General features: G+C 45.2%; 1 protein-coding gene across 1 annotated transcript in view; it reads right to left on the reverse strand.

Moving 5' to 3' along the window:
- Positions 1-13,140: 13,140 nt before the first annotated feature.
- The window catches only part of LOC115109622 (spondin-1-like), a 132,548-nt gene continuing 118,676 nt past the window's right edge, over positions 13,141-27,012 (reverse strand). Inside the window, exons 9-16 of the mRNA XM_029634772.2 lie at positions 25,185-25,325; positions 24,195-24,270; positions 23,415-23,597; positions 21,736-21,906; positions 19,751-19,918; positions 18,666-18,827; positions 17,568-17,852; positions 13,141-14,538 (exon numbers count right to left, since the gene is read on the reverse strand). Of these exons, the coding sequence (XP_029490632.1) occupies positions 14,369-14,538; positions 17,568-17,852; positions 18,666-18,827; positions 19,751-19,918; positions 21,736-21,906; positions 23,415-23,597; positions 24,195-24,270; positions 25,185-25,325 (1,356 nt within the window). The 3' untranslated portion in view covers positions 13,141-14,368. The remainder of the gene's footprint in view (positions 14,539-17,567; positions 17,853-18,665; positions 18,828-19,750; positions 19,919-21,735; positions 21,907-23,414; positions 23,598-24,194; positions 24,271-25,184; positions 25,326-27,012) is intronic.

Consider the following 27,012-nt stretch of genomic DNA (forward strand, 5'->3'; position numbering starts at 1 on the left):
AGAGGCAGGACTTGCAGCGCGATCTGCGTCAGAAATAGGAATGAGTTCTATTTTAGCCCTTGGCATCGTAGACACTCGTTGGTGCGCGCAATAATTGAATAACATGGATTTCTACATTTATTTTGTGTCCAGTCTGATCAGCATGTTAGCCTATTTCTATGCGAAGTAAGACGCACACGCGCCTATTGCGCACAGCAAAAATGGCAGAGACGTAGGACACACACACACGGAACTCCGACATAACCCGGGAAATATGAACAAAAGAAACCATTGACTTAAACATAACGTCTACCTCATGACTCTTGCGAATGTCCATATGCACTATAAACATCGCTCCCACTCAGTGCATGATAAGAAATGGTTGGCTTTAAAATGAAAATGTATTGTAGGCCTATCAAACATGAAACAGAAATGTCTATGTGGTCCAATAAACAGCAAGGTAACGGAATGATGAAACGCTAGCAATTATTGTAGTATTAGATGGAATATAGATTTACCACATAGGACCAATGCTTTTAAATGTGTGAAAGCAACAGCAAATATTTCAAGGAGAAAAAGCAGTCTCCGCTGGTGGGAGTTTAGAGAGCGCAAGTCAAATCAAATCAAATTTTATTTGTCACATACACATGGTTAGCAGATGTTAATGCAAGTGCAGCGATATGCTTGTGCTTCTAGTTCCGACAATGCAGTAATAACCTACAAGTAATCTAACTAACAACTCCAAAACTACTGTCTTATACACACAAGTGTAAGGGGATAAAGAATATGTACATAAAGATATATGAATGAGTGATGGTACAGAGCGGCATAGGCGAGATACAGTAGATGGTATCGAGTACAGTATATACATATGAGATGAGTATGTAAACAAAGTGGCATAGTTAAAGTGGCTAGTGATGCATGTATTACATAAAGATGCAGTAGATGATATAGAGTACAGTATATACGTATACATATGAGATGAATAATCTAGGGTATGTAAACATTATATTAGGTAGCATTGTTTAAAGTGGCTAGTGATATATTTTACATAATTTCCCATCAATTCCCATTATTAAAGTGGCTGGAGTTGAGTCAGTGTGTTGGCAGCAGCCACTCAATGTTAGTGGTGGCTGTTTAACAGTCTGATGGCCTTGAGATAGAAACTGTTTTTCAGTCTCTCAGTCCCAGCTTTGATGTACCTGTACTGACCTCGCCTTCTGGATGATAGCGGGGTGAACAGGCAGTGGCTCGAGTGGTTGTTGTCCTTGATGATCTTTATGGCCTTCCTGTAACATCGGGTGGTGTAGGTGTCCTGGAGGGCAGGTAGTTTGCCCCCGGTGATGCGTTGTGCAGACCTCACTACCCTCTGGAGAGCCTTACGGTTGTGGGCGGAGCAGTTGCCGTACCAGGCGGTGATACAGCCCGCCAGGATGTAGAAATTTGTGTGCTTTTGGTGACAATTTCTTCAGCCTCCTGAGGTTGAAGAGGCGCTGCTGCGCCTTCTTCACGATGCTGTGTGTGTGGGTGGACCAATTCAGTTTGTCTGTGATGTGTATGCCGAGGAACTTAAAACTTTCTACCCTCTCCACTACTGTTCCATCGATGTGGATAGGGGGGTGTTTCCTCTGCTGTTTCCTGAAGTCCACAATCATCTCCTTAGTTTTGTTGACGTTAAGTGTGAGGTTATTTTCCTGACACCACACTCCGAGGGCCCTCACCTCCTCCCTGTAGGCCGTCTCGTCGTTGTTGGTAATCAAGCCTACCACTGTTGTGTCGTCCGCAAACGTGATGATTGAGTTGGAGGCGTGCGTGGCCACGCAGTCATGGGTGAACAGGGAGTACAGGAGAGGGCTCAGAACGCACCCTTGTGGGGCCCCAGTGTTGAGGATCAGCGGGGTGGAGATTTTGTTGCCTACCCTCACCACCTGGGGGCGGCCCGTCAGGAAGTCCAGTACCCAGTTGCACAGGGCGGGGTCGAGACCCAGGGTCTCGAGCTTGATGACGAGCTTGGAGGGTACTATGGTGTTAAATGCCGAGCTGTAGTCAATGAACAGCATTCTCACATAGGTATTCCTCTTGTCCAGATGGGTTAGGGCAGTGTGCAGTGTGGTTGAGATTGCATCGTCTGTGGACCTATTTGGGCGGTAAGCAAATTGGAGTGGGTCTAGGGTGTCAGGTAGGGTGGAGGTGATATGGTCCTTGACTAGTCTCTCAAAGCACTTCATGATGACCGAAGTGAGTGCTACGGGGCGGTAGTCGTTTAGCTCAGTTACCTTAGCTTTCTTGGGAACAGGAACAATGGTGGCCCTCTTGAAGCATGTGGGAACAGCAGACTGGGATAGGGATTGATTGAATATGTCCGTAAACACACCAGCCAGCTGGTCTGCGCATGCTCTGAGGGCGCGGCTGGGGATGCCGTCTGGGCCTGCAACCTTGCGAGGGTTAACACGTTTAAATGTTTTACTCACCTCGGCTGCAGTGAAGGAGAGGCCGCATGTTTTGGTTGCAGGCCGTGTCAGTGGCCCTGTATTGTCCTCAAAGCGGGCAAAAAAGTTATTTAGTCTGCCTGGGAGCAAGACATCCTGGTCCGTGACGGGGCTGGTTTTCTTTTTGTAATCCGTGATTGACTGTAGACCCTGCCACATACCTCTTGTGTCTGAGCCGTTGAATTGAGATTCTACTTTGTCTCTATACTGACGCTTAGCTAGTTTGATTGCCTTGCCGGAGGGAATAGCTAAACTGTTTGTATTCAGTCATATTTCCGGTCACCTTGCCCTGATTAAAAGCAGTGGTTTGCGCTTTCAGTTTCACGCGAATGCTGCCATCAATCCACGGTTTCTGGTTTAGGAATGTTTTAATCAATCTTCAACGCACGTTCTGGAACTTTAGCGAATGTTTTAATCTGACGCAATACGAAACATATCCCAGTCCACGTGATGGAAGCAGTCTTGGAGTGTGGAATCAGATTGGTCGGACCAGCGTTGAACAGACCTCAGCGTGGGAGCTTCTTGTTTTAGTTTCTGTCTGTAGGCAGGGATCAACAAAATGGAGTCGTGGTCAGCTTTTCCGAAAGGAGGGCGGGGCAGGGCCTTATATGCGTCGCGGAAGTTAGAATAGCAGTGATCCAAGGTTTGCCAGCCCTGGTTGCGCAATCGATATGCTGATACAATTTAGGGAGTCTTGTTTTCAGATTAGCCTTGTTAAAATCCCCAGCTACAATGAATGCAGCCTCAGGATGTATGGATTCCAGTTTGCAAAGAGTCAAATAAAGTTCGTTCAGAGCCATCGATGCGTCTGCTTGGGGGGGAATATATACGGCTGTGATTATAATCGAAGAGAATTCCCTTGGTAGATAATGCGGTCGACATTTGATTGTGAGGAATTCTAAATCAGGTGAACAGAAGGACTTGAGTTCCTGTATGCTTTTGGGACTACACCACGTCTCGTTAGCCATAAGGCATACGCCCCCGCCCCTCTTCTTACCAGAAAGATGTTTGTTTCTGTCGGCGCGATGCGTGGAGAAACCAGCTGGTTGCACCGACTCCGATAGCGTCTCTCCAGTGAGCCATGTTTCCGTGAAGCAAAGAACGTTACAGTCTCTGATGTCCCTCTGGAATGCTACCCTTGCTCGGATTTCATCAACCTTGTTGTCAAGAGAATGCACATTGGCGAAAAGTATACTGGGGAGTGGTGCACGATGTGCCCGTCTCCGGAGTCTGACCAGAAGACCGCTAAGTTTCCCTCTTTTACGAAGTCGTTTTTTGGGGTCGCCGGCTGGGATCCATTCCGTTGTCCTGGGTGAAAGGCAGAACAAAGGATCCGCTTCGCGAAAGTCATATTCTTGGTCGTACTGATGGTGAGTTGACGCTGCTCTTATATTCAGTAGTTCTTCTCGGCTGTATGTAATGAAACCTAAGATGACATGGGGTACTAATGTAAGAAATAACAGGTAAAAAATCAAAACACTGCATAGTTTACTAGGAACGCGAAGCGAGGCGGCCATCTCTGTCGGCGCCGGAAAAGGGAGTGAAGTGCTCTTGGTGCGTCTTCGCCACAATAATATTTGATTTTAACATCAAATTCCAAAAGAAAGCTTCATAATGTAAATTATCAATATCAAGCATTTGTTGCCCCATTACTGGTGAGCTTGCAAAGAAAACAGTTCATATTCTTGATAACCACATTTTTGGGGCACTGCATATTAATGTATCATGGCAATCCTCCTTCCCTACAATTCCACGTTTGCGCTACACCAGATCTTATAGCTGTACAGCAAATCAGCAATCTGTTCGCTAGCTCACGCGACCTGTGTCGATTGACAGTTTGCTGGTCCAATCAGAGTGCCGAGTGTGCGTTTCACTAGCCAATCTGTTGCAGTTTTTATTTTGCGAAGAGGATGCTGCGGCTACTGACATAACATTACAAAACCTGGCCAGATTTCTAGTTCTCAAGTCAAAGTCGAGTCCCGAGTCTTGAGGATCCAAGTCCAAGACAAATCTCAAGTTATTTTATTTTCTATTAAGTGGAGTCTCAAGTCATCAAATTTGTGACTGAAGTCAGACTCCAAGTCATGTGACTCCAGTCCACAACTCTGACATACTGTACTACTGTATCCTTCCACTACCTACAGTTCCTACACCAAACAGAACCCTTTGTTCATACCCAATAGAAAAGTGGGCTTGCTTATTATACACTACATGAAAAAAGTACTGTATGTGGACACCTGCTCGTTGAACATCTAATTCCAAAACCATGGGCATTAATATGGAGTTGTTGAGTGGAACATCGCTGCGGGGAATTGCTTCCATTCAGCCACAAGAGCATTCGTGAGGCCGGGCATTGGTGCCTGGCTCACAGTCGGCGTTCCAATTAATCCCAAAGGTGTTCAATGGGGTTGATGTCAGGGCACTGTGCAAGCCAGTCACGTTCGTCCACACCGATCTCGAAAAACTATTTCTGTTTGGACCTTGCCTTGTGCGCACAGGGGCACTGGAACTAAGGGGCCAAGCCCGAACCATGAAAAACTGCCCCAGACCATTATTCCTCCTCCACCAGACCTTACAGTTGGCACTCTGCATTGGGGCAGGTAGCGTTCTCCTGGCATCCGCCAAACCCAGATTTGTCCATCAGATGGTGAAGCGTGATTCATCACTCCAGAGAATGCGTTTCCACTGCTCCAGAGTTCAATGGCGGTGAACTTTACACCACTCCAGCCGATGCTTGGCATTGCGCATGGTGATCTTAGGCTTGTGTGTTTTCATGAAGCTCCCAACAAACAATTATTGTGCTGATGTTGCTTTAAGAAGCAGTTTGGAATTAGGTAAGGAGTGTTGCAACAGAGGACAGAAGATTTTTACACACTACGCGCTTCAGCACTCGGTGGTGTGTTTGTGTGGCCTACCACTTCATGGCTGAGCTATTGTTGCAAGGGGCAGCTCTAGCAGGGCCGAAACTTGACATACTGACTGACTTGTTGGAAAGGTGGCATCCTATGATGTAGTTATATCCTTGAGTTGTTTTTGTCTATCAATGTTATGTATTTTGTTATGTTTCGTGTTTTTGAAAGTCAGTGAGCTCCTCAGTAAGGCCATTCTACTGCCAATATTTGTCTATGTGCTCAATTGTATACACCTGTCAGCAACAGGTGTGGCTGAAGTAGCTGAATCCACTAATTTGAAGGGGTGTCCACATACTTTGTGTGTATATATAGTGTATGTGGGGTGAAGAATAATGACCATAGTGACCATGATTATAGCGCAGGTTAGCGTTTTTTGTCATAAATCTTGTTCTGTAGGCAGCTCTGCAGAGTGGTCACCAGCTGCCACAGCCAAAAAGTTATAAAATCTGACCCAAACCTTAACCATCATTCTAACCCTGACGCATAACCCTAACCTTATAATTAAGACCCAAAAGCACATTTTTGTTTTTAGGAATTTTTACAATATGGAAAATGTTGACTTTGCATCTGTCCTTTTATACATTTACATACCTTAAGGGAACATTTTGACATTCGCCATATGGTTAGTGAGACCGACCACATTGCAAATGTACGGCGTCGGGCCGTGCGGCAGGGCCGGATCTTCCGGGAAGTCATCAAACGAAGTCTCTCGGACATTCGGTTTCCGTTTTATAACATTTTCAAATTTTGGTCAAATCCCACAAGAGGGCGAATGGAATCATATTGCAAATGTACAAAACATCACCAATCACAACGTGGCCTTTTCTCCTAAACGGAAAAGACTTTGAAGACGAAACTTGATGAGCATAGGTTTGGCATAATGGGCAGTTGGCCCCGAACAAGATGGCGTCGAGGCCTCAACGGTTTTTGAGTTATGGCCATTTTTCTGGAATTAAAGGTCAAAAATGAAAATAGAGCACAAATTCTTTCGCTTCACATCAAAGTAAATGAATCTACGGTGTCAATAAAAAAAGAACCAGCCATTTATCTATCGTAATTTAAGAGAAATCGTTCAATGTACAATTGGTGATGTTCAAAAAAAAGTGTTTTAAAAAAAAGGTTACAGATCCAGTTGCAGCGTGTTCAGACGAATCTTTTTGAAGTGTGTTTATTTATAGCTTCCTGTGCAAACCGGAAGTGCCTTAAAATAGTGTCATAGGTGCTGTTTCGAAGACTTCATATGTGTTATTAAAACCAGTTAAGGCTAGGCAGAATACTGCCCCCTTTGGAGGAATTGCGTGCCCATAGTAAACTGAAAAAAAATCTGTCCAAAATTGCTAATTTATATGCATATAATAATAATTATTGGATAGAAAACACTCTAAAGCTTCAAAAACCGTTTGAATTATGTCTGTAAGTATAGCAGAACTCACAGGGCAGGCAATCTCCCAAACTATTTTTGGGAGCCTCAAACTTGGGGCAACTTTGACGTCATCGCCCCCACCCTTCCCAACCAGCTATGGATCTGGAGACACTTTCTATGTCTTCCACTAGACTACATTCAAGACGTGTAGTCCACTTGTCATTCCAATCTCCTTTGCATTAGCGTAGCCTCTTCTGTAGCCTGTCAACTATGTGTCTGTCTATCCCTGTTCTCTCCTCTCTGCACAGACCATACAAACGCTCCACACCGCGTGGCCGCGGCCACCCTAATCTGGTGGTCCCAGCGCGCACGACCCACGTGGAGTTCCAGGTCTCCGGTAGCCTCTGGAACTGCCGATCTGCGGCCAACAAGGCAGAGTTCATCTCAGCCTATGCCTCCCTCCAGTCCCTCGACTTCTTGGCACTGACGGAAACATGGATCACCACAGATAACACTGCTACTCCTACTGCTCTCTCTTCGTCCACCCACGTGTTCTCGCACACCCCGAGAGCTTCTGGTCAGCGGGGTGGTGGCACCGGGATCCTCATCTCTCCCAAGTGGTCATTCTCTCTTTCTCCCCTTACCCATCTGTCTATCGCCTCCTTTGAATTCCATGCTGTCACAGTTACCAGCCCATTCAAGCTTAACATCCTTATCATTTATCGCCCTCCAGGTTCCCTCGGAGAGTTCATCAATGAGCTTGATGCCTTGATAAGCTCCTTTCCTGAGGACGGCTCACCTCTCACAGTTCTGGGCGACTTTAACCTCCCCACGTCTACCTTTGACTCATTCCTCTCTGCCTCCTTCTTTCCACTCCTCTCCTCTTTTGACCTCACCCTCTCACCTTCCCCCTACTCACAAGGCAGGCAATACGCTCGACCTCATCTTTACTAGATGCTGTTCTTCCACTAACCTCATTGCAACTCCCCTCCAAGTCTCCGACCACTACCTTGTATCCTTTTCCCTCTCGCTCTCATCCAACACTCCCACACTGCCCCTACTCGGATGGTATCGCGCCGTCCCAACCTTCGCTCTCTCTCCCCCCGCTACTCTCTCCTCTTCCATCCTATCATCTCTTCCCCCTGCTCAAACCTTCTCCAACCTATCTCCTGATTCTGCCTCCTCAACCCTCCTCTCCTCCCTTTCTGCATCCTTTGACTCTCTATGTCCCCTATCCTCCAGGCCGGCTCGGTCCTCCCCTCCCGCTCCGTGGCTCGACGACTCATTGCGAGCTCACAGAACAGGGCTCCGGGCAGCCGAGCGGAAATGGAGGAAAACTCGCCTCCCTGCGGACCTGGCATCCTTTCACTCCCTCCTCTCTACATTTTCCTCTTCTGTCTCTGCTGCTAAAGCCACTTTCTACCACTCTAAATTCCAAGCATCTGCCTCTAACCCTAGGAAGCTCTTTGCCACCTTCTCCTCCCTCCTGAATCCTCCTCCCCCTCCCCCTCCTCCCTCTCTGCAGATGACTTCGTCAACCATTTTGAAAAGAAGGTCGACGACATCCGATCCTCGTTTGCTAAGTCAAACGACACCGCTGGTTTTGCTCACACTGCCCTACCCTGTGCTCTGACCTCTTTCTCCCTCTCTCTCCAGATGAAATCTCGCGTCTTATGACGGCCGGCCGCCCAACAACCTGCCCGCTTGACCCTATCCCCTCCTCTCTTCTCCAGACCATTTCCGGAGACCTTCTCCCTTACCTCACCTCGCTCATCAACTCATCCCTGACCGCTGGCTACATCCCTTCCGTCTTCAAGAGAGCGAGAGTTGCACCCCTTCTGAAAAAACCTACACTCGATCCCTCCGATGTCAACAACTACAGACCAGTATCCCTTCTTTCTTTTCTCTCCAAAACTCTTGAACGTGCCGTCCTTGGCCAGCTCTCCCGCTATCTCTCTCAGAATGACCTTCTTGATCCAAATCAGTCAGGTTTCAAGACTAGTCATTCAACTGAGACTGCTCTTCTCTGTATCACGGAGGCGCTCCGCACTGCTAAAGCTAACTCTATCTCCTCTGCTCTCATCCTTCTAGACCTATCGGCTGCCTTCGATACTATGAACCATCAGATCCTCCTCTCCACCCTCTCCGAGTTGGGCATCTCCGGCGCGGCCCACGCTTGGATTGCATCCTACCTGACAGGTCGCTCCTACCAGGTGGCGTGGCGAGAATCTGTCTCCTCACCACGCGCTCTCACCACTGGCGTCCCCAGGGCTCTGTTCTAGGCCCTCTCCTATTCTCGCTATACACCAAGTCACTTGGCTCTGTCATAACCTCACATGGTCTCTCCTATCATTGCTATGCAGACGACACACAATTAATCTTCTCCTTTCCCCTTCTGATGACCAGGTGGCGAATCGCATCTCTGCATGTCTGGCAGACATATCAGTGTGGATGACGGATCACCACCTCAAGCTGAACCTCGGCAAGACGGAGCTGCTCTTCCTCCCGGGGAAGGACTGCCCGTTCCATGATCTCGCCATCACGGTTGACAACTCCATTGTGTCCTCCTCCCAGAGCGCTAAGAACCTTGGCGTGATCCTGGACAACACCCTGTCGTTCTCAACTAACATCAAGGCGGTGGCCCGTTCCTGTAGGTTCATGCTCTACAACATCCGCAGAGTACGACCCTGCTCACACAGGAAGCGGCGCAGGTCCTAATCCAGGCACTTGTCATCTCCCGTCTGGATTTACTGCAACTCGCTGTTGGCTGGGCTCCCTGCCTGTGCCATTAAACCCCTACAACTCATCCAGAACGCCGCAGCCCGTCTGGTGTTCAACCTTCCCAAGTTCTCTCACGTCACCCCGCTCCTCCGCTCTCTCCACTGGCTTCCAGTTGAAGCTCGCATCCGCTACAAGACCATGGTGCTTGCCTACGGAGCTGTGAGGGGAACGGCACCTCAGTACCTCCAGGCTCTGATCAGGCCCTACACCCAAACAAGGGCACTGCGTTCATCCACCTCTGGCCTGCTCGCCTCCCTACCACTGACAAAGTACAGTTCCCGCTCAGCCCAGTCAAAACTGTTCGCTGCTCTGGCCCCCCAATGGTGGAACAAACTCCCTCACGACGCCAGGACAGCGGAGTCAATCACCACCTTCCGGAGACACCTGAAACCCCACCTCTTTAAGGAATACCTAGGATAGGATAAAGTAATCCTTCTCACCCCCCTTAAAAGATTTAGATGCACTATTGTAAAGTGGCTGTTCCACTGGATGTCATAAGGTGAACGCACCAACTTGTAAGTCGCTCTGGATAAGAGCGTCTGCTAAATGACTTAAATGTAAATGTAAATGTAATGTCCTCATTCAGTACAGCGTTTAATTGTGCAAATCCCGCGTGTTTTGAGCCTTTGGTAGTCAAAAGACTGAGTGTCGCGAGAAAATTCAATGTTACGAGAGCGTGCTTTATGGAGACCCGTTTCTTTGTTCCAGATCGCCTGCCAAGAAGCACGTTCGTCCGAGAGATTAGATAATAGTTTTGTACGTTTAGAACATCCTAAAGCTTGATTCTGCACTTAGTTTGACCAGTTTAGTCGACATATAATATGTAATTTTGAAGTTTTGATGCGCAACTGTTCGTGACCAGAAGTAATTTTTGGTAGTATTTCAGCTGGAACTTGCAGCATTTGCTAATACAAAGACACACGAATTGAAACCAAATGATGTTTTGGGTAAGTATGACTTCTTCCACTACATTATGATCGAAGACCATCAAAGGTAAGGGAATATTTATGTTGTAATTTTGTGTTTCTGTTGACTCCAAAATAGCGGAGAAATATTGCTTATGTCTGAGCGCCATCTCAGATTATTGAAAAATGAACGATTTCTGTAACGTTAAAAAGAAATGTGACAAAGCGATTGCATTAAGAAGCAGTGTATCTTTCTAACTATATGTAGAACATGTATATTTAGTCTAAGTTTATGATGTGTATTGCTGTTATCTGGCGTTATCTGGCGGAGTTATATATAATTTCTCCGGACATTGTTTAGCATTTTCTGAACATGGCGTCAATGTAAACGGTGATTTATGGATATAAATAGCATATTATTGAAAAAAAACATAAATGTACTGTGTAACATGTCCTATTACTGTCATCTGATGAAGATTTTCAAAAGGTTAGTGAATTATTTTTCTTTTAATCCTGCGTTTGTGATTGCATCTTTTGTTCAACAAAATGGCTATATATTGGCTGTGTCTGGTGGTGGTTTGACATAAATATGTGCTATGTTTTCGCCTTAAAACATTTTAGAAATCTGACTCGCTGGGTAGATGAACAAGGTGTTTATCTTTCATTTGAGCTATTGGACTTGTTAATGTGTGGAGGTTAAATATTTCTAAGAATATTTTTGCATTCTGTGCACCATCTTTTGAGTTGAGTGTGGGGGGTGCCCTAGGGGAACGTGGTAGCGTGAACAAGTTAAGCAACTCTCATGAACTGTAAATCAGTCATTTCTCCCAACAGATGTCAAAGAAAAGCTCTCTCTCACTCACACACACAAACACACACACACAGCAAGGATGGAGTGACAAAGTGCAGTGCTTAAAGACACTCAGAGCCTGCAATGGCATTACCATAATCTCTAGGCTGTGCCGAGTTCAACGATATGCCCCGCTTGACCGTAGCTCGCTCGGTCTAAGTGCAACGACCATGAGAAAAAGTAGGCCCAAAATGAAGCCTGGCCCTAAATTTAATTTGCTTTTGAGTGACCGTGGGACAACCTTTAGGGTGAGAAGCTAAATTTGACCTCAGGGATGTTCTCGAGGTCCTCCCAATCTATGCAAGCCTAACCTTGACCGTGTGGCATTAACCCTGAACAGTTAAAAGAAGGTGTTTACATCAAACAGTTTTCAATGACTTCTCTCCCCATAGGAATACATTGCCTGCACCCCTAAATTCAACCTGAAGCCTATGTGGGTTATGAATGTCTTATGAACCTGTCTTCGATGACAATCCATCAGGCCACTATGAGATCTACCTGTGTTGATTCTAAGCTTCCTGGAGCAACCGGAAGTGGTTAAAGTGTTTACTTTTAGCTTCCTGTGCCAACCGGAAGTGCCATAATTGGTGTCATAGGGCTGTTTCGAAGGGTTAAAAAAGTCTGATCTTTCCAAAACGTCATATGTGTGATTAGGCAACTCTCATGAACTGTAAATCAATCATGTCTCCCATAAAATTCCCAAGAAAAGCTCACACACACACACACACACACACAGCTTGGACGGAGGGACGCAGTGTAGTGCGTAGAGAAAGACAAAGCCTGCAATAGTTACCTTTGTTCGAACTATTAAAGAACCGTCAGACCTAGAGTTCTGAAACTTTAGAAAACTGTTCTAGAGCTCAGGTCGATAGTGTGTGGTGAGTTATGTGGCTCTAGAAGGTTCTCGGACCGAGAAACAGCCTAGTACATTTGCAATAACTTCAATTCAATCACGGAAATTACAACATTTAGAAATGTCCCAGAATCGCAAGACTAGGTGCATTGCAACCGCCTCGGCCCATAGAGACAGACCCTAACGTTTCTGTCCGATAGCTCATTCAAGGATCCCGTAGCAACGCCCGGGAAAATGTGGATTTTCAACACCAATAATTCATAGTAAATATTTTATGAGTGTACAATGTAGGCCTCTGTATTTGTTACCATGGCTACAGTGGCTGGCTTTAACACTAACCAGGCAATCCACTCAGTGGCCATTATAGCTGAAACTAATTTATATAAAGACACATTGTATGGTTACCTTATTGAAAAACAAGTGTGTTCTTCCCCTTTTGAAATTCAAGAAAGGAATGCAACTGTTTATTTCTCTCTATGGTTTGACATTGAATTGAAATGAAAAACAAACCTTTTGTGATGAAGAAAGCCAAATGAGAGATTGTTTTTTAAAAGTCCATCTGCTATTGGTTCTCTTAAATCTATCACAGCCCTGGTTAAACCTGTGGTTGAGCAGTAACTGAGGGACATGGCTGATTTGACAGTGGTAGAAGAACATTTATAAATAAACAGTGCTCTTTCTCTCCCTGTTGGTTGATCTTATACAGTGCAGCTGGGAGGTAGTTCATCTCTCGAACCCTGGAGCTGGGTACTCACTGTCAAAGTTAATGACTATCTCATTGAGAGCAATATGAAACAATGGCTTTTACAATAATATACAAGTGCTGTATGATTGAGCTAGGTCATTTCAGACAATTGGCTAAGTTGCAAGGTCCTTCTTCCTCTCAATTTCCTTTTCATGGTCGCCACCTAGTGGATTCACATTGTGCCTACAGTCAAGGCAGACATTGAAAGTACAATACATGCTCTGTCAAAAGAAAGTGTGACATGAGCAAAAAGACATTCAGAATTATTTCTCACATGTACTTTTATTGTAAAGGTTATTTATTCCAAAATATGGTGTGATATGGTGTAGAGGCAAAAAGAAAGAAAGAGAGAGGACAGAAAAAAACAGAGCGAGAACATCTAAAAATGAGTTTGGCAAGACTTGGCTGACATTTTTATCAAAATACACAACAAAAAGAACACAATATCTAATGATGCACACAATCGCTGCCCTCTCAATGAGGCATCTCTATGTTTAAGCCTCTACATGTATTACAATGGAATAAAAAGTCCCTACACATTCTTGTCTTGAAAATAATAATCTATTTGAGGCATACAAAAACCTGGAATGATTGTTCACCTGTGCTTTGTTTTGGAATACAATTGTCAAATTAACAAACTAACCACAGGATACAATATTTTTTTTTATAAATTACTTGGTTGGTATTTTCATTTAATAACGTTTCATTACAATCAACACTTATTTTCGAAAAAGTCACTGTGTATACAGAGCTACTTTGTACAAACTTTATGGAGTATTGTGGTTCATACAACAGGGTTATTATGCCCAAATCAACAGGGCAGTGATGTTTGGAGACCTGCCTTAATGATACAGGAATGCTGGAGTGACCCGGATAAAAACATTTGGGGCAGGAAGAAAATGCCAAAAGCTAATTCCTTGTGACGCCCTAGGCTAGAGGCCTGGGCTAATGCGACTCTAAGATTTGCAACTGCCCTTTTTAAACATGGTGATCATCACAAACTGTGGCCAGATTAAAGTCTAGGGCCACAACCAGTGAAGTGAAGTCTTCCGACTGAGAAACGTTAGACATGCAAGAGTGAAAGTGTGTCATCACTGCTAGCTAGTGAAGCCAATACAACGGTAGTATAAAGACAAAAATAACATTGTTAAAAAAACGTGTTGTATTGTGTGTGGTTGTGAAGTTGTGGTGTACTGTATAGTGTTGGTTACATAGTAATACATAGGCCTGCTGAGTGATGAGGCTACTAGAAGACTAATGACTGACGCTGGTCTCGTCCTCAGCCCAGTGATCCACTAAATGCTTACAGTAATGGCATCTCTGGAGCATCTCTTATCTCCATCCAATACACAGGTGGACTGTCTCCACCACACCGACTGCCAACCTTGGCTAAATCAACACTGACTGAGTCTGCTTCTCCTTCCTCCCCCCAACCCTAACAGAGTGCATCGTATAATATCACAGAGAAACACAGATAAACAGCAGCGCCCCCTAGCAGGGATGGACTTTACAGGCGCGGATCTCCTTCCTGTCCTTGCAGCTGGTGACCTGTGCCGGGGTGTTCTTAGCTCTCTTCTTCACCGTCATGAAGCGCTCCTGGATCCCCCCGCCGCAGTGTTTGGTACAGTCTGTCCAATTGGACCAGGGCCTCATCTTGCAACCTGTAGGAACAAGTCAATGACATGAGGAGAGGAGTGTTTCAGATGACTTTCTTTAGTTTGCCAAATCCATCCCGTTTAGTAATATACTAATTGAATATGGCATATCAGTTAAAGACTCACTATGCAGAAATCATCACGCCATTTCCTGGTTGCTAAAATTCGAATAGTTTGCCTAATTAAAGTTTAGGTGAAAAAACAAGCAAATATAGTGTACTGCAGGGTTTCCAAAAGTCGGTCCAAAATGGAAAGTTACAGACAAAGTCTGCAGACCTGCATCACTATACTGAGAGCGTTGGTGTATTTTTTTTTATATTTTTGAGCTTTTGTTCATATTTTATCCAAGCCCTGGCACTGCAGAACGAGCACGAGGAAGTGTTCCGCTGATGGGGGGTAAGTTGTTCCAAACCAAGTGAAATCGCAAAGAAAAAGTGTCTGAACTCTTCTATAACATGCAATTTACATTCACAATAGAGATTTGAATCAAATAAAGTGAACTTCAACTTCAATGTGAGTGATCACAAGTGAGACCTATCAAATGTGCAATGTTCAAGCCTCCATTGCATGACCAATCATCATCATTCATAACGGATTGATCTGTCATAAATTGACAGTGTAAGAACAAGGAGTCCCTGTCCGGCCTCCATTTCCCATTATTACTGATTATGCATGGTAAGTGCTGGGGGGTAATGCTGCCTAGCAACCCTAGAGGATATACCACGGTGGGGGTATTTGTCACTGTCTACAGCTCATTAGCCCCAGGTTAAAGAGGCCTGTCCCTGTCTCTGTTGGGAGGCAGCAGTCCAAAGCCCACCCTGACTATTTGGCCTCTACCTGCTCATCAGGACGGCCATCTGTGAGCTGGACTAGTCACTGTATCACCCTGACAGGGCTGATCAGCATTGAGTGTAGCCACTCTAACACAGCAATCGCACTGCACCCGGCTGGCAAGGCAGAGAGGGAGGGAGGAGGGGGCAGAGTTGATCGTCTCAAGCATTGGGCGGGGCGATTGAGAGTGAGCTGCATGGGCCCCTTGACCCTTGACTGAGATATGTCTATTTACATTCAGAGCTACAACGGATATCTCAGTGGGACTCATGGAGAATTAATGATGAGTGACTGTGAAATCATCGTCAATGACTTGTCCTATGAATGTTTTGCCCTTTATATTTGGGATATAAAGGATACATCAAGGTGGTGTATAAATCATGAATCAAGCATGGCTTGACAATGACATTAATCCAAATGTGGATCATGGCTGAAAGAGGAAATGACAATAGAGGTGATGAAGATGGTCTTGATGAAAACGATGATAATGATGAAGACAGTGATGAAGATGATAATAACAAATGTATATACAGTGGCTTGCGAAAGTATTCTCCCTCCTTGGCAGGATTGTTGCATTACAATCTGGAATTGAAATAGATTTTTGGGGGTTTTGTATCATTTGATTTACACAACATGCCTACCACTTTGAAGTCAAAACTTTGTAGAGACACCTTTTTCAGCTATTACAACTGCAAGTCTCTTGGGGTATGTCTCTGTAAGCTTGGCACATCTAGCCACTTGGATTTTTGCCCATTCTTCAAGGCAAAACTGCTCCAGCTCCTTTCAAGTTGGATGGATTCCGATGGTGTAAAGCAATCTTTAAGTCATACCACAGATTCTCAATTGGATTGAGGTCTCGGCTTTGACTAGGCCATTCCAAGACATTTAAATGTTTCCCCTTAAACCACTCGAGTGTTGCTTTAGCAGTATGCTTAGGGTCATTGTCCTGCTGGAAGGTGAACCTCAGTCCCGGTCTCAAATCTCTGGAAGACTGAAACAGGTTGCCCTCAAGAATTTCCCTGTATTTAGCGCCATACATCATTCCTTCATTCTGACCAGTTTCCCAGTCCCTGCCGATGAAAAACATCCCCACAGCATGATTCTGCCACCTCCATGCTTCACCGTGGTGATGATGACCTCGGGGTGATGAGAGGTGTTGGGTTTGCGCCAGACATAGCGTTTTCCTTGGTGACCAGAGTATCTTTAAGCAATGTTTTTTTCCCCAGCCACTCTTCTGTAAAGCCCAGCTCTGTGGAGTGTGCGGCTTAAAGTGGTCCTGTGGACAGATACTCAAATCTCCGCTGTGGAGCTTTGCAGCTCCTTCAGGGTTATCTTTAGGCTCTTTGTTGCCTCTGATTAATGCACTCCTTGCCTGGCCCGTGAGTTTTGGTGGACGGCTCTCTCTTGGCAGGTTTGTTGTGGTGCCATATTCTTTTTTTTTTTTTTTTACAATGGATTTAATGGTGCTCCGTTGGATGTTCAAAGTTTCGTATATATATTTTTTTATAACCCAACCCTGATCTGTACTTCTCCACAACTTTGTCGCTGACCTGTTTGGAGAGCTCCTTGGTCTTCATGGTGCCACTTGCTTGGTGGTGCCCCTTGCTTTGTGGTGTTGCAGACTCTGGGGCCTTTCAGAACAGGTGTGTGTATATATACTGAGATCATGTGACACTTAAATAAAGTCCACCTGTGCATAATCTAATTATGTGACTTCTGAAGGTAATTGGTCGCACCAGATCTTATTTAGGGGCTTCATAGCAAAGCTATGGGCGGCAGCGTAGCCTAGTGGTTAGAGCATTGGACTAGCAACCGGAAGGTTGCAAGTTCAAACCCCCGAGCTGACAAGGTACAAATCTGTCGTTCTGCCCCTGAACAGGCAGTTAACCCACTGTTCCTAGGCCGTCATTGAAAATAAGAATTTGTTCTTAACTGACTTACTAACTGATAAAGGTAAAAAATTAAAATAAAAAAGCGGGTGAATACAAATGCACGCACCACTTTATTTTTTAGAATTATTTTTTTCCATTTTGCTTCACCAATTTGGACTATTTTGTGTAGCATGTCCATTACATGGAATCCAAATAAAAATCTATTTTTAAAATACAGGTTGTAATGCAACCAAATAGGAAAAACGCCAAGGGGATGAATACTTTTGCAAGGCACTGTATACAGTATATATAAAGTTGATGATGATGACTGACCGGGCTGTTCCTCCACTGCTGCATCTCGTTCTTGCTGTTTGCCTCTTCTCTTCTCTTTCCCAACGCCCACCTCTCCCCCCCGCCGCCTCTTCCTCTCCTCGCTGGCCCTGGAGCCCCTTTTGCACTTCCTGATCTTACACTTCTTCCTCTGGACTGTCTCGGGGCAAGGCTCCCCTCCAAACTGGGGCTCCAGCTTCACCATGCGCGTCCTGATGGTGTGGCCTTTACCGCAGGACTTATTACACTCAGACCACTCCGTCCACTCTGATACCATGCAGTCCGTAGCTGGGGAGAGATAGGAAAGGGGTTTGGGGGTATTGAAAGGTTGAGTGAAAAGCTACTTGCTAATGTCTCTATTCATGCTCATTGGACAACTACTTACTTAACTGACAATGATGAAAACTCTTTAATTTAAGCGACATAAACTTAGCTGTGTATTATTATTGCAAGTCAACCCGACGCTGAGGGATTATATTGTCCAGTAGGGGACTGGTATGGTTTTCATTTCAACCAGAGGAACAAAAAGAAATGTTAATTGATAAGGACTAAATGGTCATCTTTTCATATGTTATATTAGTCTGCCTGAAAACCAGAAAACTCTTTCTCGTTTCAATAATTCTTTCCATAATCCATTTTCACATTTGACTGCATCATTCATGGAATAATACGACTGTATTTTTGTTATTACTTTGCAGGGAACAATTGTGTGTTTGTTGCAGAACATTTGTTTTTTACTTTGCAAGGAACCCGATTAGAATATAAATAATGGAGCTCCGCTTTAAATGTCAAAGTATAAGGAGACGGAAGATGTCAAATCCTCCATGACGGAAATCTGCCTGGTGTCTGACTTCCACTATGTCTGTCTGTGAGCCTAAGTCTCAACACCTTTTTGGCAACACACAGGCTATTGCTATGCAAAACAAACCATAGGACTCAGCTATACAATCTGGGACCAGGCTATGACAGTGCTAAAACAAACAAACATATGAATTTGAAATATTATGCACAAAGTTGGGCACTAGTTTCTAGTGATCACACTCTGTTTTGGAGTTGATGGTAGTGGTAAACAGCATGGCAACATCTGATGGTGACACTTACGACACTCCGGCTGCATACACCGCTCCACCTGTTCCAGCTCCTCAGTACACTCCCCCAAGTCTGGAGACTTGAGCATGCGTTGGCGTGTACGCACTCCCTTCCCGCATGTCACACTGCAGTCGCTCCAGTCGGACCACGGAGACAGCATACACGGGATAGAGTCTGCAAGGATAGATAATCCAAGCATGGGACTGTCAGTCTGCACATAATTACATAATGTCCCCTGCTCTTCAGATCAACTGCTGTTCGGTAGTTTCAACATACAACATTTCATTTCTGCTACCTTCATCTGCTGTTTTTCATACCTGGGACTTAAAATGATTTTATTGGGTGACTATACACTGGATGTACAAAACATTAAGGACACCTTCCTAATACTGAGTCTCCCCTCCCCCTTTTGCCCTCAGAACAGCCTCAATTATTCAGGAAATGGACTCTACAAGGAGTCGAAAGCGTTCCACAGGGATGCTGTCCCATTTTGACACCAATGCTTCACTGGATGTCCTTTGGGTGGTGGACCATTCTTACACACGGGGAAACTTTTGAGCGTGAAAAACCCAGCAGCGTTGCAGTTCTTGACACAAACTGGTGCGCCTGGCAGCTACTACCATACCCCGTTTAAAGGCACTTAAATATTTTGTCTTGCCCATTCACCCTCTGAATGGCACACATACACAATCTATCTCTCTATTGTCTTAAGGCTTAAAAATATATTTTTTAACTGGTCTCCACCTCTTCATCTACACTGATTGAAGTGGTTTTAACAAGTGACATCAATAAGGGATCATACTGTACTGTAGCTTTCACCTGGATTCACCTGGTCAGTGTATGTCATGGAAAGAGCAGGTGTCCTTAACGTTTTGTACACAGTGTATTTTCATGCCTTCTCTCCTCTGAGATATACTGTCAATTTTAGTGTGTACCTAGCCTGTTGGATCGAGATACATAAAAACTACAGATGCCCCTTGGCAGATGGCTGAACAAGGCTGCCTGTCACAGTGCTTTTAGATGTAGTGTCTCTGGCCTGTAGCCCGGGACCTGCGGGATGAGGCAGGTGTTGAGTGGGTGTGGGGGGCGTTACTCACGGCACTCAGGCATCATGCATTTCTCCACCTCTGCCACCTCCACTTTGCACATGGAACCATCCGAGGGGGGCATCTTCACCATGCGCTCACGTTGCTTCATGCCCAGCCCACAGGTGGTGCTGCAGGGATCCCACTCACCCCACTCCGTCACCACACAGCTACTGGGGGCTAATGGAAGGGACAGGGACAGATACACGCCCATACAATGGGATGGTTCTTTGTTATGGCGGCTTGCGATTACTGTTATTAACATTACTTGAGAAACTTGGTTTCATTAACACACTGACTGAATAAGCCTGTTGGCATATAGCAGCAGGGCTAAGGAAGTATACTTCAAAAGAACAGAAAGGCCCGCACACTGAATATGCGCGCAATTACCACCTTTATTGACAATGTTTCCATACACAAGGATCTTTATCAGGTCAAACATGCCAAAATATTTACACATTTCACCTCACATGACCATTATGCACATGGCTATACAAAGGGCACTAACCATTCATCACAGAGGTACATACGGTCATAAAGGACTTTGACACGTCTCTGTTTTCTCAATGACATTCAAATCAGCATTGAAAAAAGGCGCAAGTTTAAGTTTGTTCCACCTGAGCGAGTCTGACCACAAGTCAGAGACCACTATGATGACACACCAAATGTGTTTGTCACGACTTCCGCCGAAGTTGGTGCCACTCCTTGTTCGGGCGGCGTTCAGCGGAGCCTCCTACGACGGTCCACAGTCCGGAACCTCCTACGACGGTCCACAGGCTGGAGCCTTATTCTGCGCCGGGGCCCAGTCCAGGCACGGCGTCCAGTCCTGCTCCATGGCAAGGAGCCTCCCTCTGCGCCGGTGCCCAGTCCAGGCATGGTGTCCAGTTCCACTCCTAGGCCGGAGCTTTCCTCTGCGCCGGTGCCCAGCCCAGGCACGACGGCCAGTCCCGCTCTATGGCAGGAGCCTCCCTCTGCGCCGGTACCTAGTCCAGGCACGGCGTCCAGTCCCGCGCCAAGGCCGGAGCCTTCCTCTGCGCCGATGCCCAGTCCAGGCACGGAGGCCAACTCAGCTCCATGGCAGGAGCCTCCCTCTGCGCCGGTGCCCAGCCCAGGCACGGCGGCCAGTCCCGCTCCATGGCAGGAGCCTTCCTCTGCGCCGGTGCCCAGTCCAGGCACGGCGTCCAGTCCCGCGCCAAGGCCGGAGTCTTCCTCAGCGCCGATGTCCAGGCACGGCGGCCAACTCAGCTCCATGGCCAGAGCCTTCCTCTGTGCCAATGCCCAGTCCAGGCACAGCATTCTACCCAGGTCCATGGCCGGACCTGTGGTCTGTCATGCCCTGACCATAGAGCGCCTTTTTATTCTCTCTTTTGGTTAGGTCGGGGTGTGACTAGGGCAGGTGTTCCTATCTAGGTTATTGTTTTTTTAATGTTTGCATGATATGGTTCCCAATCAGAGGCAGCTGTTTATCGTTGTCTCTGATTGGGGATCATGTTTAGGCAGCCATTTCCCCGCTGTGTTACAGTGTATAGTCAGTAAGCAGTTATTCCGGCGGGCCCCTTTGGCAATTATTTAATAAAACCAAAAGCTTACCTTGACTTGGAAGAGTTTCAGTGTTGTGTTGGATAGTCATAGCCAGCTAGCTAACATAGCATCCCTCGGTTTGAGCCAGGAGTTTGAGTAACTAATCTAGTCAGCTACATTTGCTAGCTAAAAAAATGACACTTTCTTTTGCTTCTCCGTCATTTTTGAAGGAATTAATTTGTTGAAAACTATTCAGCTATTGTCTTTCTCCTTCGAGTCAACTACTCAACCGCATTTTATGCACTGCAGTGTTAGCTAGCTGTAGCTTATGCTTTCAGTACTAGATTAATTCTCTGATCCTTTGATTGGGTGGGCAACATAAACTAAGGATTCTAGCTTTAACACAGTAGGCCTGAATCCACAATATGATCCTAATGTCACAAAGACTTGTACCCCCATGTTTCAGTGAGACTCACAGCAGTCGTCGTTGACCACACACTTCTCCGTCTCCTCAGTGTTCAGAGAGCAGATGGATCCATCCTCCGGGAACTGTTTGATGTAGCGCTCCCGAGACCTCATCCCCATCCCACAGGACACACTGCACGGAGACCAGTTGATCCACTCTGACATCATACAGGTAGACGCTTCTGGGAATGACGAGGCATAGACAAGCATGGTTAAACCACACTGGAGGCTGTGGTCACCATTGTGTAATGGTGAGTGCAGGATTCAGTCTGATTTAACCAGGCTAGAGAAAACGAGCAGGGTAATTAACATGCCATAACATGCAACAGCTCTGTCCATTCATTCCATCAATACTAGCTGACACCTGAATTACACCTGCACCTTCTTCTGGTAACAAGTAACACACCCTAAAATATTTGATTTAGTCCTACCTAATCTTACTCCGCTCTCTCCAATTATCTGGGAACAGAGCATGTAAACAAAAACAAAATTCATAGAGGATGGATAAACTTTGGGGAACTTTCCATGGATTTCTCTTTCATCTGGTCCATCCCACTGCCTGCCTGCGGATTGGAAGCAGCTGTGAGTGTAGCTTAATAAAGCAGAGCTAAGTGGATCATTAATAAGAGCTGTAAATAAATGTGGACCTGATGAGGCCCCCAGGGGCCACGTCCAGCTTCAGGAATATCAATCAACCACGGACATTAACAGAGCGATACAAGAAAGGAAAGGAGTGACGTGTAGGAAGAAAAGCATACGCTGCCGGTCCTATTAATCGATAGTGTGTGTTGGAGGGAAACAATAGCCTTGAACAATTCAAACACACTTTATCAAGCCCTGACAAATCTGAGATTTAGGGCACGAGTAGAGAGAAAGGGAGGAAAGACAAACAACTCTGCATGACTGATCATGTGCCTTTTGGCATGGTGGACTAAATTGACAACTTTGATGAGAATTGGACAAAGGACCAGTTAGTTCCTGAGAAACAAAGTTGATGTCAATCTGACTGAATAGAACAGCCATCAGATCTGTCTTGTTTACAGGAAGAAGAAGCTTTTGTGGAATATCATATTCCTGTCTTTGGATCTTTACCTGGTTGTGGGACTTGATGAGGCTCCAAAGTTCCATCTTTACATGTTGTATTTGAATGCCAACAACAAAACGGTATTAATTGTGCATCATATGTAGCATGTAAACAGGGAAAGGGAAAACAATGGCAACAATGTATTTTCTCGTGCTTGGCTAGTAAATTGGAGGATCGTGACACCATTTCAACCCTAATCCCTGTTCCCATACATGGATATGGCTGTCTTTAGTCAATATGACATGTACACGACCACACAGGGATCACCAGCTCAGCCTGCAGAGTAGCAGACAAACCTTTAGCCAACAACCTCTTCTTTATGACCTGCTTTAAAAACAATAACATATAATTCACTGTCTCTTTCCAATTTTTGGAAGCTCTTTTACAGCCATTGGAGATGGAACAACATGTTCTGAATGAGACAAAACTGTTGGATTTCAATTCTCAAAAATTCATAGACGTTTCACCCAATTGTTATCAGGCAGGCAAACAACTGTATTCATGTCTAAGCGGAGGCGACTTTGTCAGCTGACTCATATACCAGTGATTGCATGCATTAGTGCTATGAATGAGAAACAGGCCTGTGACACTGTCCTTAGTCCTCACCCTCCTCGCTGCAGCCGGGCCCCATGCAGGGTTTGAAGTCCTGGGTGTGAGGGCAAGGCACACTGAGGTCCAGCTGGGCCTTCAGCATCCTCTGTCTCATCCTCCGGCCCTTGTCACAGCTGGCTGAGCTGCAGGCTGACCACGGAGACCAGTTGGAGTAGATGCACGTCTCTGGAGTGTCGTCTGGAGGAGGAAATACTCTATTAGACAATGCATTGACAAGTCCTCTTGGTCAGCTTGTCTGACAATAACTGCATTGGTTAAATGTCACTATCTTGTCATATTCTAATGAGATCATGTAAATGGGGATGGGGGGGTATTAATACTCAATTTTCTTGTTTATAAGCCTATATTTTCACTGCTTTAGAATGTGCTGCTGCTGTATAGGTATGGACTAATGCGCCTAACTGCCTAAAAGTCAATGCAAGTTCATATAGTTCAGATCTTGCTCTAACCACAGTGTATAGTTACTGTACAGTACCCACAGTACGTGTATTGTAATGTTCTAGAGACCTTCCTGTTAAGGAAACAGACCGTGTTGCCCTCAACAGAAAGAGGTTAGAGAGAACCCGGTTCAAAGGTAGAATTGGACGTTAACTGCAGAGTGTGGTTAGAAACAAACTCCACAGGTTCATTTCTCCTGCTAGCAGTGTTGATGGTGTTCAGCAGACAGACATCTGGAAGTTTAAACATGGATTCAGGCAAAGCAAGTCCAGCAGCTGGAGCTTGTGGCTTTTAAATTGAACATCCCAAATTGGTTGAGATGAAGTGCTTCCACACCTTCCTCCTTCTCCTCCTGGCCAATATCTGCCACGATATCGTCCACCGTGTCCGGGACAATATTGCACTGCTCTCCCTGTGGACAAGAAACATGATTCAACATCACAAACACTGACAAGATTCTCAATTTACCATTTAATATCACATTCTTATCGGAGACTAGGGTAAACACCCGAATATGTGTAATTTATTTTCTTGACAATCTTCTGTGAAATGGAGGTTAGGTCAATATGACATCTGGTTGTTGGTTTAAAAGAGATTCTTTTTTCAAAGAATTATTTGCTTCAATTGGAAGGAGACAAACACATTGTAATTGTTCTATGTGTTTTCCAAAGACTTGCTATGATCAGTGTACAAAACATTAGGAACACCTTCTTAATATTGAGTTGCACTTCCTTTTTGCTCTCAGAACAGCCTCAAGTCGTTGGGGCATGGGCTGTACAAGGTGTCAAAAGCGTTCCACATGGATGCTGGACCGTATTGACTCCAATGCTTCCCACAGTTGTGTCAAGTTGGCTGGATGTCCTTTGGGTGGTGGACCATTCTTGATACACACGGGAAACTGTTGAGCGTGAAACAGCGTTGCAGTTCTTGACACACTCAAACCGGTGCTCCTGGCACCTATGACCATACCCTGTTCAAAGGCACTCAAATCTTTTGTCTTGCACATTCACCCTTTGAATGGCACACATGCACAATCCATGTCTCAGTTGTCTCAAGGCTTAAAAATCCTTCTGTAACCAGTCTCCTCCCCTTCAACTACACTGATTTAAGTGGATTTAACAAGTTACATCAATAAGGGATCATAGCTTTCACCTGGATTCACCTGGTCAGTCTACTGCCCATTCAAAGAGCTATGTATCCAAAGCAACATTACATGTATAGTGACTGTGAGGAGAGTTATGTTGCATGAACATTCACATTTCTTCAGCGAGAGGGAGCAGACACAGACAAAGATAGCGGAATGAATGAGCCAGGCGCTGATGGTACCTTTCTGGCTATCCTTTCCACCAACACCCGGGCCAAGGCTGTGATAGGGCCTCCCTCAGTGTCGTAGAAGGGACTCTGGGGGTGGTCCAGGCTGGTCAGGGGCCGGATCCTCTCCTGGGGTATCGTAGGCTTGTTGGGAGACTGGAATGGTACGAGACAGGTTGGACTATGAGTGACACAATATTGACATTGGGCTAGGAGTAAGTGTAAGACAGGGTAATATAGGTCCACGGAAGGGAGTTAGTACAACAGTACTAACAGTAATTCTAATAGGAGTTAGTATAGGTGCAGAGTTGGTATTAAAGGCCCAGTGCAGTCAAAAATATGATTTGCCTGTGTTAAACTGTGTAAATATCAGACCAGTTTCTCTGTACATATATTGATGAAAACCTGCTCCAGAGCGCTCATGACCTAAGACTGGGGCCAAGGTTCACCTTCCAACAGGACAACGACCCTAAGCAAACAACGACCAAGACAATGCAGGAGTAGCTTCAAGGACCGTCTCTGAATGTCCTGGAGTGGCCCAGCCAGAGCCTGGACTTGAACCCGACTGAACATCTCTGGAGAGACCTGAAAATAGCTGTGCAGCAACACCGCAGAGAAGAATGGGAGAAACTCCCCAAATACAGGTGTGCCAAGCTTGTAGCATCACACCCAAGAAGACTCAAGGCCGTAGTCGCTGCCAAAGGTGCTTCAACAAAGTAAATGGTCTGAATACTTAGGTAAATGTGATATTTATGGAGGTTTTATTATTATAAATTAGCTAAATATCTAAAAAACGATTTTTGCTTTGTCATTATGGAGTATTGTGTGTAGATTGATGAGGGAAAAAAAATATTTAATCAATTTTAGAATAAGGGTGCAACGTAACAAAATATATACAGTTGAAGTCGGAAGTTAACACACTTATGTTGGAGTCATTAAAACTCATTTTTCAACCACTCAACACATTTCTTGTTAAAAAACTATAGTTTTGGCAAGTCGGTTGGGACATTTACTTTCTGCATGACACAAGTCATTTTTCCAAAAAGTTGTTTACAGACAGATTATTTCAGTTATAATTGACTGTATCACAATTCCAGTGGGTCAGAAGTTTACATACACTAAGTTGACTGTGCCTTTAAACAGCTTGGAAAATTCCAGAAAATGTCATGGCTTTAGAAGCTTCTGATAGGCTAATTGACATCATTCGAGTCAATTGGAGGTGTACCTGTGGATGTATTTCAAGGCCTACCTTCAAACCCAGTGCCTCTTTGCTTGACATCATGGGAAAATCAAAAGAAATCAGCGAAGACCTCAGAAAAAAATGGTAGACCTCCACAAGTCTGGTTCATCCTTGGGAGCAATTTACAAACGCCTGATACCACATTCATCTGTACAAACAATAGTATGCAAGTATAAACACCATGGGACCACGCAGCCGTCATACCACTCAGGAAGGAGACGTGTTCTGTTTCCTAGAGATGAACGTACTTTGATGCGAAAAGTGGAAATCAATCCCAGAACAACAGCAAAGGATCTTGTGAAGATCCTGGAGGAAACAGGTACAAAAGTATCTATATCCACAGTAAAACGAGTCCTATATTGACATAACTTGAAAGGCAGCTCATCAAGGAAGAAGCCACTGCTCCAAAACTGCTATAAAAAAGCCAGACTACGGTTTGCAACTGCACATGGGGACAAATATCGTACTTTTTGGAGAAATGTCCTCTGGTCTGATGAAACAAAAATAGAACTGTTTGGCCATAATGACCATTGTTATGTTTGGAGGAAAAAGGGGGAGGCTTGCAAGCTGAAGAACACCATCCCAACCGTGAAGCTTGGGGGT

The sequence above is a fragment of the Oncorhynchus nerka genome, linkage group LG25 (assembly GCF_034236695.1).
Source record: "Oncorhynchus nerka isolate Pitt River linkage group LG25, Oner_Uvic_2.0, whole genome shotgun sequence".
Lineage (NCBI taxonomy): Eukaryota > Metazoa > Chordata > Actinopteri > Salmoniformes > Salmonidae > Oncorhynchus > Oncorhynchus nerka.